This window comes from Sander vitreus, chromosome 16, assembly GCF_031162955.1.
Source record: "Sander vitreus isolate 19-12246 chromosome 16, sanVit1, whole genome shotgun sequence".
NCBI classification, from domain to species: Eukaryota; Metazoa; Chordata; class Actinopteri; order Perciformes; family Percidae; genus Sander; species Sander vitreus.
This window is the reverse complement of record NC_135870.1, coordinates 5,699,875-5,718,120: the sequence shown is the minus strand read 5'-3', so window position 1 is coordinate 5,718,120 and position 18,246 is coordinate 5,699,875. Positions and strand designations below refer to the sequence as shown.

Genomic DNA, 18,246 nt, shown 5'->3' with positions numbered 1-18,246 from the left:
GGCGATTGAAGCCTGGATGGACGAAGAAAAGAAGCCAAACGAGCCCGCGGGTTCACGCTCGGACGCCTCCTTTGTACCACTTTTTTTTTTTCCAGCACATAATAAATAAACCTGCTCGCTCACAAAACGTCCCGACATCTGTCTCAAGCATGTCTGATTTATTTATTTTTTAGTCCCTAACTATTTGGCAGACTGGTGTGTGTGTGTGTGTGAGAGAGAGAGACAAAAATCTGTTGTGCTAATTGAGTCTAATGGTGGTTTATTCAGTGACAAAATGAGCCCCTTTTTTAAATAACTTTTTCATGTCTCATTGAGAAAAATGTAGACATATTATGAAAAATCAGGAATAAAAGGCCTCCTCCACGTGTAGTAAACATGATCATGTGTTTGCCAATCTATCTATTCTGGTGTCAGCTTCTTCACAACCTTTCGGGTATATTAACTGTGTCCCCTTATCAAAGGCGAGCATTCACAGCTCATGTTGAACTCCCTCCACTTTAAGCCGAATTAATTTGCTCACACATCATTTATACCAAGTCCCTCCCTTCTTGACAGTTGGGCCTAAATACTAGTAAATTACCACTAATTTATACTGATCTTACTCTGGTATTTTGCAATAAAGGCGTATGGAGTCGGCACTAATTACATAAAAGCCTAATGGCCTTGAAAATGAGCCATGGTTAGAATTAGGCTGTATAAAGTTTGTTGTTTGGCTGACTGGGAAATCAAGGATATTAGAAGAGGTTCACTTGGTCTCCAAGAGGCGTTTAGTGTTGTAAAGAGGTCAACAATATCATCATGGAGACTTAAAAAAAAAAAAAAAGAAGAAGAAAGGGCAATGATAATAAAAGGCAGCTTCGTATTACTGACTCAAGTTCACATTCAAGGTGTTACCGTGTATGATCCATACATCTGTTAATGCAGCCATGTGCTTCCTCCTCGTATGAATAACTCCTATTCTCGTGCTATAAAAACACAACAGCATGCACAATTAAACAAATATTGTGGTGATCCAACATTTTTCGAACGGGTCGAAGCACTCCCACAGATATTAAATCAGATTATTTTATTGGATGTAATTTGGAGGAGAAATCAAAGCCAATTACAGGAATGAGGAGGAATGAACTTGTGGATGTGAGAGGGTGGAGGAAGGGGTGCTGGGGGGGGAGAGGATGAGGGGGGGGGGGGTCCTCGGGCTAAAGCTGACATACCTCAAGCTTCAGCTCTGATTGGTCCTCGTTTGGAGAAGCTCATGGGTTCATTCCGTTGTTAAGCGCCTCCCCATTTTTCTAAACTACATTATAATGCAACGAACCTCCCTTTTAACCACAAACCGAATTTGCTTTCATTTAGGCTATATATATTTCCTAAATAGGTTAAAGTCATAGAGATTTTTTTTTTTGTGGGAATAGCACTTCGCCCTGGAGCGGTGCGCAATGCTATCTCATGCCGACCTCCTGGATGCTCGCCTCGGTGAGTTATCATCACCAAACTCCGGTCTTCAACTCTACTGTAAGCTGGAGCCACTTCTAATCTTAAATCAACCTCTGAAAATTGTCAATTTGCTTCTTATATTATCTTAATGTGACTGAAGTGAACTAAACTCGCTTAATTCATTGGAAAAGTAATTATTATTATTATATTACTGCGTAATTTGATTTAACAATTTCCTAAGATATCGGCGTGATCGAATTGCATTAAGAGTATTTAAGGAGCAGATTGTAATGTGCATGCTGCATGTTTAGTTGTCTCTCTCAAAGAGCTGCACTCATTGCTTTTTATTTTTTATTTCTGCATCTCTGTATTCAATTTGGATATAGTTTAATGCATGTGCATCGTTTTCTACTGCAGCAAAAAATAATGCTTCTAATATCTCTCTTTTGCCTGTAAAGTATTTCCCTGTGTGCAGTATTGATGCTTCTAATTTCTGTCTTTTGCCTGTAAAGTATAGCCTATGTCCCTATGTGCTGTATTTGATTAACCATGTCCCCTTTTTCCTCCTAGCGAAAGTGTTTACTGTAGCCTACAAATGTCTGTGTCTGTGTCTGTGCAGGGATGAAGGATGCCGCGGCGGAGCTTCTGGGCCACAGGGAGGCTTTGAAGTGCAGGCTCGGCGGAGGGGGACCTGACCCGGGACACTCCGGGGAGCTCGGCCCGGGCCCGGACGGCGTGGAAGGGGCCACGATGCTCCCGGGCGATGATATCAGCAGCGGCGGAGGATCCAACGCGGTGCAGGTCAACAGCAAAGAGCAAGAGAAGCAGCAGCAACAACAGCAGAACAACAACAACAACAACAGCAGCAGCAGCAGCAGCAGCAACAACTCCAGCCAGTCTGGAGGGGGGCAGCAGAGCCAGAAACAGAAGCGGCACCGGACCCGCTTCACCCCGGCGCAGCTCAACGAGCTGGAGAGGAGCTTCGCCAAAACGCACTACCCAGACATCTTCATGCGGGAGGAGCTGGCTCTGAGGATCGGCTTGACGGAGTCCAGAGTGCAGGTAGGGTGGCTGGAAGTATATATATTGAATTAACAGTGGATGAAATGAATCAAAGGTCGACACAATTCAGAAGCATCAGAGACAAAACCACAGTGACGCGTGTGCCGTTTGACATTTTCCATGTTAAGATAAATAAAGCAGCATCACATGTAGACTGTGACAGTTGAGGACAGTAAATCCGAATTTAAATCAATGGAAAAAAAAATCTCCAACTCAAAAATAAAGACACATTAAAAAGAAACCTGCTAATAGCCACGATACTGTATAGTAACTATCCTACACATTAAATCTCTCTCCTGACAGCAGCCTTTTATTCCTTATTTTGTGTCTGAAAAATCTACGTATTGTGTTCACGTTTTGAGCATTTTAATTTAAATTGTATTCAAATGACTTTGCACATTCGAAATGTTCCCTCGATAATGTCTTATCAATAGCCTATTGAAAGTAAAATTGCCATTTATTTTACCATGAATGTAGAAAAATAAATGTTCTCATTTCAGCCGTCGGCGTTAAGATTTTATTTCTCGAAAAACTAAAAGTAAGTTTTAATTTGAATAGGCTGGAAGGACCTCTGCTATTTATTTAAGGCTATACAAGAGAAAACAACGAAACAACGAAAGACGTTTCTTATTTTCCGTCTCCAGTTAACAGTTTCGGTTACACTGAAATAATAATCTACAGCAGGAAGCACAACAATTAATATACAAAATACACATTCTATTATATATTCCAGATTTTTACCTCACAATGTATTTTGTATATATAAAAAAAAAAATTAAAAAAAACTAACGCATCTGAAAACAATTATTATTTTTGGTCATTATATGATGTCATGGTATTTTTAATAACACACAGGCGTTCAGGTGTGTAACGAGTAAGTAACGAGTAACGAGCTGTCATGTTGAAGCCTCGTTATGTGCACGGTGTGTGTGTTTGTGTTGAGTGCCTTGCCCAAGTGCAGTGACTTTGTCTGGACTTGAGATTCAAACCTATGACCCTGTGGATTATTAAACACGTTCTTTACACACACACACACACACACACACACACACACACACACACACACACACACACACACACACACACACACACACACACACACACACTCCGTGCACATAACGAGGCTTCAACATGACAGCTCGTTACTTTCGTTACAACAAATGCTGTTATCGTCCTCTCACTTCAGAGATTTGAAATGTGAGACCTATAATACAGCCTAATAACAATAACGCGTATTTGTGTATTCTGTTTTATTGAACTAAAGGTCTCGTTGCAGCAGTTTGTTTTGCAGAACTGTGTTATTATTTCTAGTGACTATAATCTCTAAATTCTGCCTGATTCAGAATTGGCCCACGTGTCCATCATGTCCATCATGTCCATCTCATTCTCATGTAATTAACCTGCAGGGAACCAAATGATGATTGCAGCTTCATTACACTCGTTTAATCGCCTTTAGATTTAAAACTGACATCGACCTTTTAACAGACCTGAATCTACTGTGAAAGCTAGACAAAAACCCTGTGTATTTATAATGCTGAATTCCTCAGTAATGCCCTCAGTCACTTCCAGTCTGCACACATAAAATATCAGCAACATTAGGAAGTATGGCGCCACCGCCTTATTAACTACAGCAATGGGAAATGCACTTGGGTCGCTCACATGTGAAATAATACCCCTATAATCATTATTATTATTGCATGGGTCAATTCAGTTTCTATGGCCTACCATTTCCATAAAATAAGAATTAGTGAAATGACGCTCATCTGCTGCGATGGTGGTGAAATAAAGAAGCAGTTCCAGAGTCAGCCTGTCACTGCTCTCTACGTCTTCATGCCGGACGCGCTGAGAGTGCACTCTGTCTTCTGTTTTTAAACGGAATGAGAAATTGCATTTTCTTTCCTTTGAAGTGTAATGCATTTCAGGCCGGATTTCACGGCTGGCTACGCGGGGGGAAGAGAGTGAGATTGTCCCGTTCTTATTACTGCGCCTCCACTTTCTCAAGCAAATCTTCACATTAATCATAGACGACCGAGCTCCAACCAGACGCTCAAGGACTCCCGGAATAAACTCTGTTTGTCACAGCAATTACATTATCTGTATATATTATCGGAGTGCAATGGCTCCTCCCAAAGCCGTAAAAAAATAATTTGGGGCCAAATTATGTTATTAAAAATGTTATGTTTCGCACCAAAATAAAACTGGCATAGGCCTAAAAAACATAATTTCTGCATCTCTGAAAAGTCTGGATAGGCAAATTGCACATGGAAATATTAATGGGAATGACAATTTATTTAAGGCAAAATTAGGGAAAATAGTTCCCTAATTTCTAAAATGTTGGCACTATTTGGCATACAAAATAACAGTTTACTAGAAACCCGTATTGAAATGTAACCCCTGTAAGACCATGTGTCCAAGTTTCTTGCACGTTTTTCAATGTTACGGATCGAGATAGAATAATCAAAATAAAATATAACCGTCTGTTATTTATTTATTTGTATTAATTGGAGACTTTTACGCATAACTGTGAACAATGTAGCCTAAATGGATGCCTCGTTGTTATAACATGATAAGACCCTGAAAAACAAACGCATAAATCCGTGTTTTTTCTGCAACAGATTTATTGTTGGTGCTTCGCATTATTATCATGATGATCACAGACTGATGTCATAACCTTTTTATGTGCGCTCACAGCTCTGATAACATGACCTGGCCATGCACCGGCAGCCATTACATGCGCTCCTCCTAACTCATCTCATCTCTGTCTGCAGGTCTGGTTTCAGAACCGACGCGCCAAGTGGAAGAAGCGCAAGAAGACCACCAATGTCTTCCGGACTCCGGGGACTCTGCTGCCGACGCACCACGGCCTGTCTCAGTTCCCGTCCGCCGCGGCAGCAGCAGCGGCCATGGGCGACAGCCTGTGCTCCTTCCACGCCAACGACACCCGCTGGGCCACGGCAGGGATGCCCGGCGTGTCTCAACTGCAGCTACCGCCTTCTCTGGGCCGCCAGCAGGCCATGGCGCAGTCCCTGTCTCAGTGTAGTCTCGGCGCCGGGCCGCCGCCCAACTCCATGGGTCTATCCAACATGTCAAACGGCTCCGGGCTTCAGTCACACCTCTACCAGCCCACTTTCCCCGGGATGGTACCCGCGTCCCTGTCGGGCCCGACCAACGTGACCCACTCGCCTCAGCTGTGTAGTTCCCCGGACAGTGAAGTCTGGAGAGGGACAAGCATCGCCTCGCTGCGCCGCAAAGCGCTGGAGCACACAGTATCCATGAGTTTCACCTAGGAACGAGGGGCCACAGTGAAGAGCTTTTCTTTCACTCACACAGATATCTTCTGCATTTAGTTCTTATTCATCCAATCCATCCAAACGGTGCACCGGGAGAAATACAACCAGGATACTCGAAATCGCAGAGCACGCCTGGCTTTTAATTTCCTCCAAAATCACAAACAAAAGGGAACACTGAAGCTATTTATCCGGCCTGTTGGCCTTTATCAAACGTCGGACTGGTTCTGTTTTAAGCTATAATTTATTATTTCGCATGTATCTTATGGCAACTATTTATTTCTCTATTTAAATGAACTTATTTGTTCTGTATTTATTTATTTATTTGGCACCTTTATTGTCGCAGGGCTTTCAGTGACATTTGCTTGGTGACTGACGGTTTTTCAAGACAAATTCTGTGGATACTTTGAAATACAAAAACTAGGTTGCAGATCCCTTTTCCACCTGCTGCACAGCATGCAACTCCGAGGGGCGAAAAGGATGCACGGTGGACGTGCAGAAACAAGACACCTGGAGGTTTAAAAGAACATGAGAACACGAACGATTCACCTGAAGAGAGAAGGGAGGTGATGTGACAGGAATCAGGACATCACGGAGGACGACTTGACTGCATGTGCTGTCCAATGAAGACAAAAAAACAAACAAAGGGAAATACTATAAATTAAGACATGGAAACTGACTTTAACTATAATCTGTTATATAGGATGTTTTGTGTAGCGGAAGCACTCTTGTTCCCATTTGGTCAGTTTGTGATAACTTATGTTTCCAAAAGTATGTCTGTGCTTATTATCAAATTATGACTTTCTTAAATGTTTGAACCATTTTGTTTCATGGACATGTTTATATCAATTAAATGTAAATGATCAAATAAAAATCATTTTCAATTACGTCACATCCTGAATCAACCCTCCTTTCTTGAAGCAGGCCAAAAAAACGTCCACTTGGCATGTGCTTTTTAAATGGTTTATCCGACTTTAAAAGTACACACATTTCTTCAATCCATAAAGGAACACCTTTCTGTTTAATCGATGACATCACGTGCCAGATGAGTGACGCCATCTACAGTCAGTGACGACATGAGGATGACTTTTTCAGCAAAGATGGCGGAAGTCCATTTTAAAGCTAAAAATGAACAGCATTTAACAAAGGAAGTGACATTTTAGAAGTGAAAGTATTCTGTTCTTTAGTGATAAAGCTTTGGTCAGAAATGCAACCCTCCTGAGGTGGAAATGAGTTGATTAATAGAAGTATTAAGTAGCACATTTTATGCTACTCTTCTACTTCACAACATTTCAGAAGGAAAAATACTTTTTACTTATCTGATAGCATCTACTTTGCAGATTTAAAATGTACATAGAAATCATAGAGTATGAGCAGTTTATAAAATATGCATAAAAGAAGCATTGTTAAAGATTAAACCGCCTTTAAAGTAGTCGAAATAAGCTCCAGCTCAACCAGCTATAACTTTAAAATGCTGCTGTTATAATGCATCAGTAATAATAATCCAAAACAAAACAGAACATAACAATATAGCACTCCGACAGTTTACTTTTACTTTGGATATTTCAGGTACATTTGGCTGATAATACTTGTGTACTTTCCCTTATAATTTTGAATACAGGACTTTTACTTGTAATGGAGTATTTTTTATACAGTGGTACTGCTACATTTACGTTTGTAAAGAGTCGTCCTCCATCTCTGCCTAACTGGTCCTGGTTAAAACCGTGAAGAGAACTTCCATGTTTTGGCTCCTGAAAGCAGTTTTGCTGTCCCTGTATGGAACATAAACCAATCGCCCTGTAAAGGACCACACCACTTCTTATCCACACAGAACGAAGAGACTGAGAAACTGATTTGATTATGCATTTCTTTTTTAGGGTTGACAAGAGTCTCTTCTAATAGCTGGAGTGTAACCATATAAAAATGTATGGGCAATCAAGGAGCCTCTCCACACAAAACATTCAATTCCTTAATTAGTAATTCAGCAATCAGAGGTGTCAAACTCAATCAGGACCAAACTGACAAATTAGCAGAGGACCCAAATGTGTTATTCTTCATTTCATTATCTTTTAGCTGAAACCACAAAATAATAATCTCAAACTGGCTTAATATAAAGCCTGAAACAAGAGGAGGTTTAAAATTCTTACATTACATAATCAGCTGCTTTCCGGGCCTTATGTGACACATACAGCAAACCCGTGTTTGACAAAGGTCTTGTTGACATTTCCATAGTTCATATATTAATAACAGGCTTTGTTCACACAGTAACTGAAGGTGGATTCAAACACGAAGGCAGGGCTGTGGCATCATGTCTAAGGCTCTCTTGTTGTACAGAACTTGTGCTGCAAATGCAGATATTTTGGCTTTCAACATCATTTTAGTCAATTCTCTTGCTGAGTTCTTCTTTTCAGGCCAGATCCACACAGGATGCAGCAGTTTGCAACCCCCCCCCCCCAAGACTACACACATACAGCCACACCTCTGCTCCAAATGCAAATCTTTCTCCTAATTTTTTGAATGTCTATCAGAATGGAAACGAAGTCAGAGACAGGTTTAGGGCTTTGACGATCGGGGGGGGGGGGGGGGGGGAGCACGGGGATGAAGATTTTTGCAGTCTAGCGACAGATGTGAAATAATATTACATAAATGTAATAATTTGTTTCACTATCACCCAGGTTAATTAGTTTGTGGAAATGGGTAACCTATTTCTTATTGGGTAATTTGTCACACAATGACGAGGTAGCCAATCAGTGACCCTGCTGTTGGTGGGATCATTTCTCCCAGAATGCTGTGCAGCGAGTGTGTCGTGGAAAATGTGAGAGCGAGCCAATGTTTACCTCCTATTTATTCCACACAAATAAATGAAATCAGTCAATAAACCATCCAAGGGTGAATATGGCTCTCTCTACCCTGGATTATGAATGAGAGCTCATTAATTTTCCTGTGTGTGTGTGTGTGTGTGTGTGTGTGTGTGTGTAAGTGAGAAAGAGAGAGAGTGTGTGTGTGTGTGTATATGCTTGTTGTGTTTCTGTCCACATGTTTATAATTTTGTAAGATTTCATAATTTCTGAACAAAATAATGTGAATTTATATTCATGATTATACATCAGGCGACTGTTATTAGTAATCAAATTAATTACATGTCCACATTATTGAGATTATTTTAACAAAATAATGATAGTTTGACATTTGATCTGCTTTCTTGACAGATGAAATATACAGAGCCAAAATAGACATCTGATCGATTTGAGCTTTAGATGTGCTGCTAGACACATGTTGTTACTTTTAGACAGAGCCAGGCCGTTTCCCCCCGTTTCCATTCTTTATGCTAAGCTAAGCTAACCGGCTGCTGGCTCTAGCTTTATAATTAGCGTACAAACATTAGAATGCTATCGATCTTCTCATCTAACCCATGGCAAGAAATATTTAGGCAAATAAACATATTTCCCAAAAATGTTGAGCTATTGATCTAAAGGATTAGAGCTAAAGGAGTCTGTCTCAAAACAAGAGCTAGGTGATGAAATCCATAGTCCTTATTCTGTGCAAAAATACAACTGAAAGTTTACCTGAAGCTAATATGAGACTTCAGCAGTCAAAATTGGTCATATCAAGTCAATATCTTCCATAGTTAAAATGTTTTTTGTACAAAATTGCTTCTTTCTGTTACCATATTTACACCACAGCCCAGCATGAAACAGTGTTGGAGAAAAGTAGTGGTAATTTCATTCTAAAAAGATTAACTTTGAGAGATACTTATGTCATTCGGCTAACTCAAAGCCTATTATTGACTTTAGCTGAACCTAGGAATGCACTTTGCACAGAACAAGGACTGTGATGTTTGCCACCCATCTCTTGTTTACATTACAGTTTAAGAATTTGCAATTACTGTACACCTGTCTACCACAAATATAGGCCTATATTATATCATTTAATACATGTATTTGATTGATCTTCTGCACCATTTTATGTCTTTGATTACATTTTTTCTTTTTACATATTTAATGAGAATTGTTGGAGGGAGCCTGAGATCTTCATTGCCAACGACTGCTTTTCTGTAATTGCTGTGCATATATGACAATAAATAACTTGAAACTTAATTTGGAGAAATTTAGGAAATGCTGTAGGCCTATATTCATTTTCTTGCTGAGAGCTAGATGAGAAGATTGATGCAACTCTCATGTCTGTGTGTTAATTATGATGTTAGAGCCAGCAGCCGCTTAGCCTAGCTTAGCTTAGCTTAGCTTAGCATGAAGGGAATCTCTTCAGGGCCAGTTTGAAGAGTATGGACAAATACAGCAACCAAAAACTATTATATTGTACATATGGGCATGTAAGAATTGTTTTTAGAAAGACTTAAAACAATTGTGAACCTATCCTTTAAGTAGCAGCTGGAACACCGACATGATCCTAATCTGCTTGCCAAAGTTCACGTGTCCTTAAATCAACCAATGAGACAAAGAGAAATTGAGATCATGTTGGGTCACACATCCCATAATTTATTGATAGGGAAAAAAATCTAATTCTTTGGGTTTTTGGGGGGGTAGAGGTACTGTATGTTGGTGGTTTCACATCCGCGTTATGAATCCAAATTCATGAGCAGTTTCATTTTATTTGACAGGCAGAGTCTAGGAGTGTCTTGGTGATTGTTATGCCAGATGGCGGCAAGAAAATTCTATTTGAAGGTTTTATATTAATTTTCGTTAAAACGGAGGGCTTCGCCGATGCCGTCTTTGCTCTCTGTGACGAGGCTGACTGACATCTCGCTGCTCCCTCCATTTGTCATTGTTTGAAAAGGTCTTAATTGTATTACATGCAAATGAAGAGATTTGATTTTTGCCCATTATCTATTCATAAGAGAAAATGAACAGAACATTAGCGGGTCACCGAATGAGGGAGGGAGGGAGGGAGGAATCGGGGGAAGGAGGGAGAGGGAAGGAAGAGTGAGAGACAGACAGTGACGATCAGTTAGACAGAGAGGAAGATGATACAGAGTAAAAGAGAAGTGGCAGCCTTACATTACTGAGCTGTATGTCTTCTAACTTTTGGGGTTATACAAAAACAATCCTTCCATCCACATGTGTGTGTGTGTGTGTGTGTGTGTGTGTGTGTGTGTGTGTATGTAATAGGTCAAGGCTGATAATTAACCTATGATGACTGAAACACAGCAATTACAGTCATACGCATGTGACAAATCAAAGTGACAAGCTTGAATACACTCAGGCATCCTCCCTGGTCATCTTTAGACCATCACCCTCTGGATTATGAGCCATATATATTCTAATCAGATCCACATGCACTTTGTTTTAAATAGGTCTTATGGCACATGTGTCACCATACAGGTTTAAAGGATTTTCCGTGGACAGTTTTGGTTTAACTACTTTTTACTAAAGAAAAAGTCATTATGAATCTGTAGACAGTAAGGTCTGTGGATTATCTAGAACAGTGGTTCTCAAAGTGGGGTCCGGGGGACCCCAGGGGTCCTTGAAAGGGTTCCAGGGAGTCCCCTACAAAAAGGGGGCTCATTTATTTTCATTATAATGTCATCCATAAGTAACACAATGACATATTGTATGACTATTTTGCTCATGGGTTTCATTCACTTTCTGTAATAAAACATCTAAAAGCAAAAATTCCATCAGGTAGGGGTCCCTTGGAAAAAGCCTTATCAGATGGGGGCCCATGGTCTAATTTGTGTCAGTTTAGGGTTCCTTGATGTGAAAAAGTTTGAGAACCACTGATTTAGAAAAACAGAGGCTTGGATTTAGGAAAGAGATGCTGCTGTTCAATTGTTAAATGCCATTTTTCATTTTTTGTGCACCACAGAAAAAAAGAAAGAAAAATCAATCCACCTCCATTGTTTCAAGGTAGAGGCAAATGTCTCAGAGACAGATGTTTCAAAACCTGCAAGTAAAATCTGTAACATTAAATTGCATGGCTAAGGTGGGAGGAGAGAAATGGCAGACCGTTAAAGGATAAGTTCAGACTTTTTCAAGTCTATAGTTAGCTTGAAAGAAAGTGCTTGTCACAACAGCGTCTTTCCAACATTGGGATCAAGAAGGAGGGGGCTGTGTCTGAAAGATTTTCAATACTTTCCGAAACCAATGATCCGACAAGCGCGGCCACTTAACACAGAAATTGGGAAGGTGGATTCCTCTCATAAAAAAATACTTATTATTCTTTACACACTTACTTTCATCTCTTTGCGTGAGAAAAAAAAACACACCATGAATGCATTTGAGAAAGACTATCAGAAAATTTGCACTGTTATCCTCATTTGCACGATCATTGCATCTCACCTGCTCTATGATGGGTTTGACGCCCCAACTTCAAGTGTGTCCATTCTGAAGAAGTATGAACGTTTTTGCCTTTTGACGTATAGTCAGATAACATGTCAGAAGAGCTTGTTTAGACTGTTTTCTTTCCCTGAATGTGTTTCCTTGCTCCAAGGAGGACAAGTTGTACTGAAAAGGCTGTAACTGTGGAAAATATCCAGTATAATTGTGCAACTCAGACTGCTGAAGAGTCGTAATTTCTACATCTCGTGCTAGGAAGGTGTCTCTTCATGGCCAATATGGAACGAGGGATGATTGCAGTCAAAACTTCAAAGTTTATTCATCTGTGCCACAGAGCTCTATTGTTGACAAGTGCTTTCACTTCCATTGAAAACTGTAAATATTCAATAATACACCAAATGTGTCCGCGGCTGAAAATAGTCCCCAAAAAAATCTCCATTTAGTTCAGTTTGAGTAAGGGTTGCAAAAAAAGTACACTGCCAAGCTGTTTTAGAATTTACTTTTTTTACTGTAAATTTCTGTGGAATAAATAGACATGGCTTGTGTCTATGGCGGGATGGCTTGTGGCTCGGCGGTAGAGTGGTCGCTCGACCACAAGATTGGCGGTTCGATCTGAGGCTCCTTGAGCCACATGTCAAAGTGTCCCTGAGCAAGACACTGAACCCTAAGTTCCTCTCTGGATGCTGTATAAATAGCTTATATAATATATATAATATAATAATACTTAGGATGGGTTCATGGAGTATTTCAATTTCACCACACTGTGTGTATGTGATGAATTAAGAATAAAGTTTCATTTTTTTTCGTTTGGTTTACTTATAGGGAAAGTAGGGAAATATTGTAACATAAAAAAAGTCATATATTTTGTAAAAGAAAGCAGGAATTACGGACGAATCATTAGCTGTGGACTTATAAAGTTCCTTTCCTGCGTGTTGAGGTCTGGGTGCAGATCCCATGTGAGGCAGAGGCCATGCTAGGTAAAGCAGAACACAGCGAAAGCCTGATGAAGACGGACAGTCAAGTGTGTTGGTCAAGAATGAGACTCTCTCTTCTACAAGACCCTTCCGTACAGCAAGGGAGGGAGCCCGTTATTGAATACCGTTGTTGGCCCATTGTTAAATTACAGCTTAATTCCTTTTCCATCATCATAACCATTTGTTTTCCTTACAGGGTGTAGATAGGGGAGATCAGGCACTGTCGCTGAAGAAGAGGGAGCAAGCAGACTTTTTGCTCTGCTCTGACTCTGGTCTTCAGTGCTGGGAGGTTTTGGTGGACATCGCATCATGACTTCACCTCTTAGCTGATTCCTGCCATTGGTCATATTTGACACCTTGTCTACACCAGGCCGAGGCCGCTGCCCTCAGGGACCACTTACTTTTCCCTCCCATTTCTTCCCAGTGGACTCCAGAATCTCTACCGTACCTCCCTGTCTGTGCTCACCTGTTTTTTTTTATTAACTCTGTTTATCTTTTCTCTCTTCTTCACTCTATAATTTTACTTTCCCGTCTCATTTCCTGGCACCATCCTGGCCATATAGCATTTTCGGTAACACTTTACTTGAAGGTATCTACATAAGAGTGACATGACACTGTCATGAACACATGACACTGTCATGACACAGTCATGACACATGAACCCTAACCCTAACTCTAACACTAACCCTAACCCTAACTTGTCATGACAAAAACCAAATGACACTTACTAAAAGAAGCGTTATGTCATAAACGTTTATGACTTGTTCATAAACGTTTATGACACGATCATGACAGTGTCATGTCACTCTTATGTAAATACCTTCAAGTAAAGTGTAACCGCATTTTCTATGTGCTAATTTTTTAGCCATATGGTGTCAACGTTGGCCTGTTAATGGGTCAGTTGGTCCACCACTTTGGTCCTGAAATACTTCAACAACTGTTGGATGGATTACCATTAAATTTGGAGGAGGAATCCTAATGACTTTGGTGATTCCCTGATTTTTCCTTTAGTACAATAACATGTCATGTTCTTCACTTATTCTGTGACATATTTCAACATCTACTGGAAAAATTGGTACATCATTGTACAGATTAGTTACCAGATGATGTATCCTAATGACTTTGTTGATGCTCTTACTTTTCCTCTAGAGCCACCATGAGGTTCCCTTTTTGTAGTTTTGAGTGTGATGACAGTGTCTGTTTGTTGATTGATTGGTCCACCACTTGGGTCCAGACTGAAATATCTCAACAACTATCACATGAATTGCCATGGGATTTTGTACATACATTAATTGTGCCCATAGGATGAATCCTAATGACTTCAATGATCCCCTGACCTTTCCTCTAGCGCCACCATGAGGTTCACATTTTTTGGCTATTGAATGGATTGCTATGAAATTTGGTACAGGCATTCATGTCCCCCTTAGGATGTATTGTAGTAACTTTGATTCTCTGACTTTTCATCTAACGCTATCATCAGGTCAAATTTTTGATGTGTCCAATACTTTGATTTATGACCAAATACCTGCTAAACTAGTGGCATACCCGCCAGCCTCAGCTGTACTTTGTGTTTAGTGCTAAGTAGTAAGTATTACTAAGACGTTAAACTAAGATGGTGAACATGGTAAACATGCTTAATGTCAGCATGTTTGCCATCTTTTTATGATCCTGCTGACATTAGCATTTAGCTCAAAGCACCACTGTGCCTAAGTACAGCCTCACAGAGCTGCTAGCATGGCTGTAAGTCTTGTACTTGGATCACATTCTTTCACATGTTTTGCATTCATTATATACTGACTGGAAACACTTCTCTACATATTTGACCTATTCATCCAGATATCTGACAGACAGTTAAACAAACAGAGCGTCACCCATCCCCAAATCTAAAACCCATTCACTCTCAACCAATCCCACTCCCTAGCCCTCCTCCCTTCTCTAGCTGCCCTTGAGCTTTTCTATTACCGCATGGAAAGCACCTCGCAGCCCCTGACAAGCGCGGCGGATCGACACTAAATCAGAAATCAGTGCCAGCCGCAGATCTGAGCCACCATGAAGGTCACAGGCCCTACACTGCGTGTCGTCTCAATCGGGGAGCAGGAGTAGACACAGCTAAGGTGATATGTGTATCTGTGTGTTAACAGGGGAGACACCGAAAGGAGGAGAAGGAGAATGGAGGAGGAAGATATAGAGGGAGAGCAGGTCAACATCAATGCAGAAGTCATGGGGTGGCGGAGAGAAATAAGGGGAAGTAAGACAAACTGTAGAGTGTTTAACTCATACAAGAGAAACAATAAAATGAGTTGATTTAGTCTTTTAGGAATGATACATATAACTTAGAAAACGCAAAGGGAAACATTTTGTAAAAACAGGCCTACTTGTTTTTTCCTAGCTAAGGGAGGATTGAACCTTACTCTGATCTCATGGGATTGTTACACACTGCCATCTAGTAGTAAAAAGGAGAATGACACTCAAAATGTTTTATTCTTGTTTGTTGGATGTTTGAGTTGCCCTGTGCAGAATGATGTATGTGCAGAGTTTGACACTAGAATACTTACAAATACTTAAACGTTTACCTTAAATCTGTGTACATCCAAGCAGGATTTTAACTAGTTTGGAAGCCAATTGTGGTACAATCAATATGCAACTTACACACACGTGATGTGGAAACCTGAAACCTTCAGTGCATATAAAGACAGATAATAGACGTTTGGGTGTGTTGTAATAATGTGAGATACTTTTTGTACTAATAGGCCGATGGGTGTTTCCACCCCCAACTTCAGGCTAAATTCCAATACATTTGCTTGTTCTCTCCTCTTAGTATTATAATTGAAATTGACAGGGAACTGAGTTGAGTAGGTTTAGTTTGACACACAATGAGCGATAACATAATCACCGAAACCAAATGTCATTTCAATTTGTCAGGTTATTTATTTTTTTACTTTTCAAATTATTATTTCTTGCACAGCTGTTTGACAAAATACTTGTAAATGCTTACATCAGTTCATACAAAACTTTTAACTTTTAATGTAACTTGTACTTAAATAAATCATTATTATAATTTTGCTTTTGCCTACTTATACTGATAAAGCAGAAGACCAAATGTGTGTCCTGGGAAAACTTGTAGGGTTAACATTTTGATTTTTCAATGAGGGTGAAGCAGTAAGGCAAGGCAAGGCACAGGGCAACTCAAAGTGCTTTACATAAAAAATTAAACATTAAAAAGCAAAGAGCAAGATAGGAAATGAAAAAATAAAGTGAAATATTGACGAATACAAATATAAGACAAGATAAAATACAAGAATACAATTCACAGTTCAGTATAAAATTAATACGAAATAAAATTAACAGTTCAATATAAAAATTAAGAATAGGCAACATCAAAAAGAAAGGTCTTTAGCCTTAATTTAAAAGAGCTATGAGTCGCGGCTGACCTGCAGCTTTCTGGAAGTTTGTTCCAAATACTGTATATGGAGCATAAAAACTAAACGCTGTTTCCCCCTGTTTAGTTTTGACTCTGGGGACAACAAGCAGACCTGTCATTTAGGGATTTATATACCAGCAGATGTATTTTGAAGTCTATTCTTTGAGGCACAGGAAGCCAATGTAAATGAAGACTTGTGAGACTTGTGAACTGGAGCAATGTGATCCACTTTCTTGGTCTTAGTTAGAACTCGGGAAGCAGCATTTTGAATCAGCTGCTGCTGTCTAATTGATTTTTTAGGGAGACCTGTAAGGACACTATTACAATAGTCAAGTCTACTAAAAATAAAAGCATGGACAAGTTTTTCTGTTTTTAAGTCCTGTTGAGACATAAGTCCTCTAATCCTTGATATATTCTTAAGATGGTAATAGGCTGATTTTGTTATTGTCTTAATGTGGCCATTGAAATTCAGGTCTGGGTCCATGACTACACCTAGATTTTTGGCTTTGTCTGTTGTTTTCAACATTGCCGCTTGAAGTTGAGTGCTGACCTCTAATCGTTCGTCCTTTGCTCCAAAAACTAACACCTCAGTTTTTCCTTCATTTAATTTAAGAAAATGTTGGCACATCCAGTTGTTGATTTGTTCAATGCACCTCGTTAATTTCGGTATTGGGCTATAGTCTTCCGGTGTTAAAGTTATACAAAGTTGTGTATCGTCGGCATAATGGTGACTTATTTTATTGTTTACCATAATACGAGCTAGAGGAAGCATGTAGATGTTGAACAGAAGAGGTCCCAGAACTGAGCCTTGGGGAACACCATACGTCAAGTTTGTATATTCAGATACATAATTGCCTATAGACACAAAGTAGTCTCTATTCTTTAGGTAGGATTCATACCAGTTTAGAACTGAGCCAGAAAGGCCACCCCAGTTTTTCAATCGTTCTAGTAATATGTTATGGTCAACCGTGTCAAATGCAGCACTGAGATCAAGCAACACCAAGACTGAGGTTTTGCCACTATCTGTGTTTAAGTGGATGTCATTAAAGACTTTAACAAGAGCTATCTCAGTGCTGTGGTGTGGTCGAAAACCAGACTGGAAGACATCAAAACTGTTGTTTACCAACAAGAACATCTGCAGCCAAACAACTGAAAACACCTTTGAAAACGTCTGTTGGTAGAACATCAAGACAACAGGAGGAGGTTTTTAGTTGTTTCATAATGTCTTCCAGGTTGTTGTGGCTAATCTTATGAAATTGTGTCATATTGGGACCTGTTTTTCCTGGACAGTGTGACAACATAGGTCCTGTGCCTGATATGGAGGCACTAGCTGTTTGTCTAATTTTCTGAATTTTATCTGTGAAGAAGATGGCAAATTCGGCCTTGGTGGATAAAAATTCAGATACTACTGGCACCGGAGGGTTTGTTATCAACATCTATCAACAGTAGCAAACAAAGCACGTGAATTATTATTGTTTCTGGCAATAATCTCAGAAAAGAAGGACCGCCTTGCATTCCTCAGTTCCAAATTATAAATGCAAAGTCTCTCTTTATAGATGTCATAATGAACCTGCGGAGTAGTTTTTCGCCACCTGTGTTCAGCTTTTCGACACTCTTTTTTCGGATCTTACAAGTTTGGCATTTCTCCATGGAGATCTTTTCTTATCAGAGACAGTTTTTACCTTAATGGGAGCAATGGCATCAATAACATTTGTAATTTTACAATTAAAATTGTCTACAAGCTCAGTGACTGAGACCCCAGAAAGGGCGGGTTT

The 18,246-nt window shown here is 39.9% G+C and overlaps 1 protein-coding gene across 1 annotated transcript; it reads left to right on the top strand.

Annotated features, from left to right (window-relative positions):
• Positions 1–1,932: 1,932 nt before the first annotated feature.
• On the top strand, positions 1,933–6,049 carry otpa (orthopedia homeobox a). The gene is made up of 2 exons (XM_078271882.1): positions 1,933–2,496; positions 5,265–6,049. Exons 1-2 carry the CDS (start codon positions 2,056–2,058, stop codon positions 5,781–5,783), a joined length of 960 nt encoding a protein of 319 aa, XP_078128008.1. The 5' UTR covers positions 1,933–2,055; the 3' UTR covers positions 5,784–6,049.
• The last annotated feature ends 12,197 nt before the right edge of the window (positions 6,050–18,246 follow it).

What these genes read in the sequence shown, in the direction of transcription:
- otpa (XM_078271882.1), top strand. Translation starts at nt 2,056, where the DNA reads ATGAAGGATGCCGCGGCGGAGCTTCTGGGCCACAGGGAGGCTTTGAAG. An exon ending in TGACGGAGTCCAGAGTGCAG is followed by an intron (nt 2,497 to 5,264) that starts GTAGGGTGGCTG and finishes CTCTGTCTGCAG; the next exon opens with GTCTGGTTTCAGAACCGACG.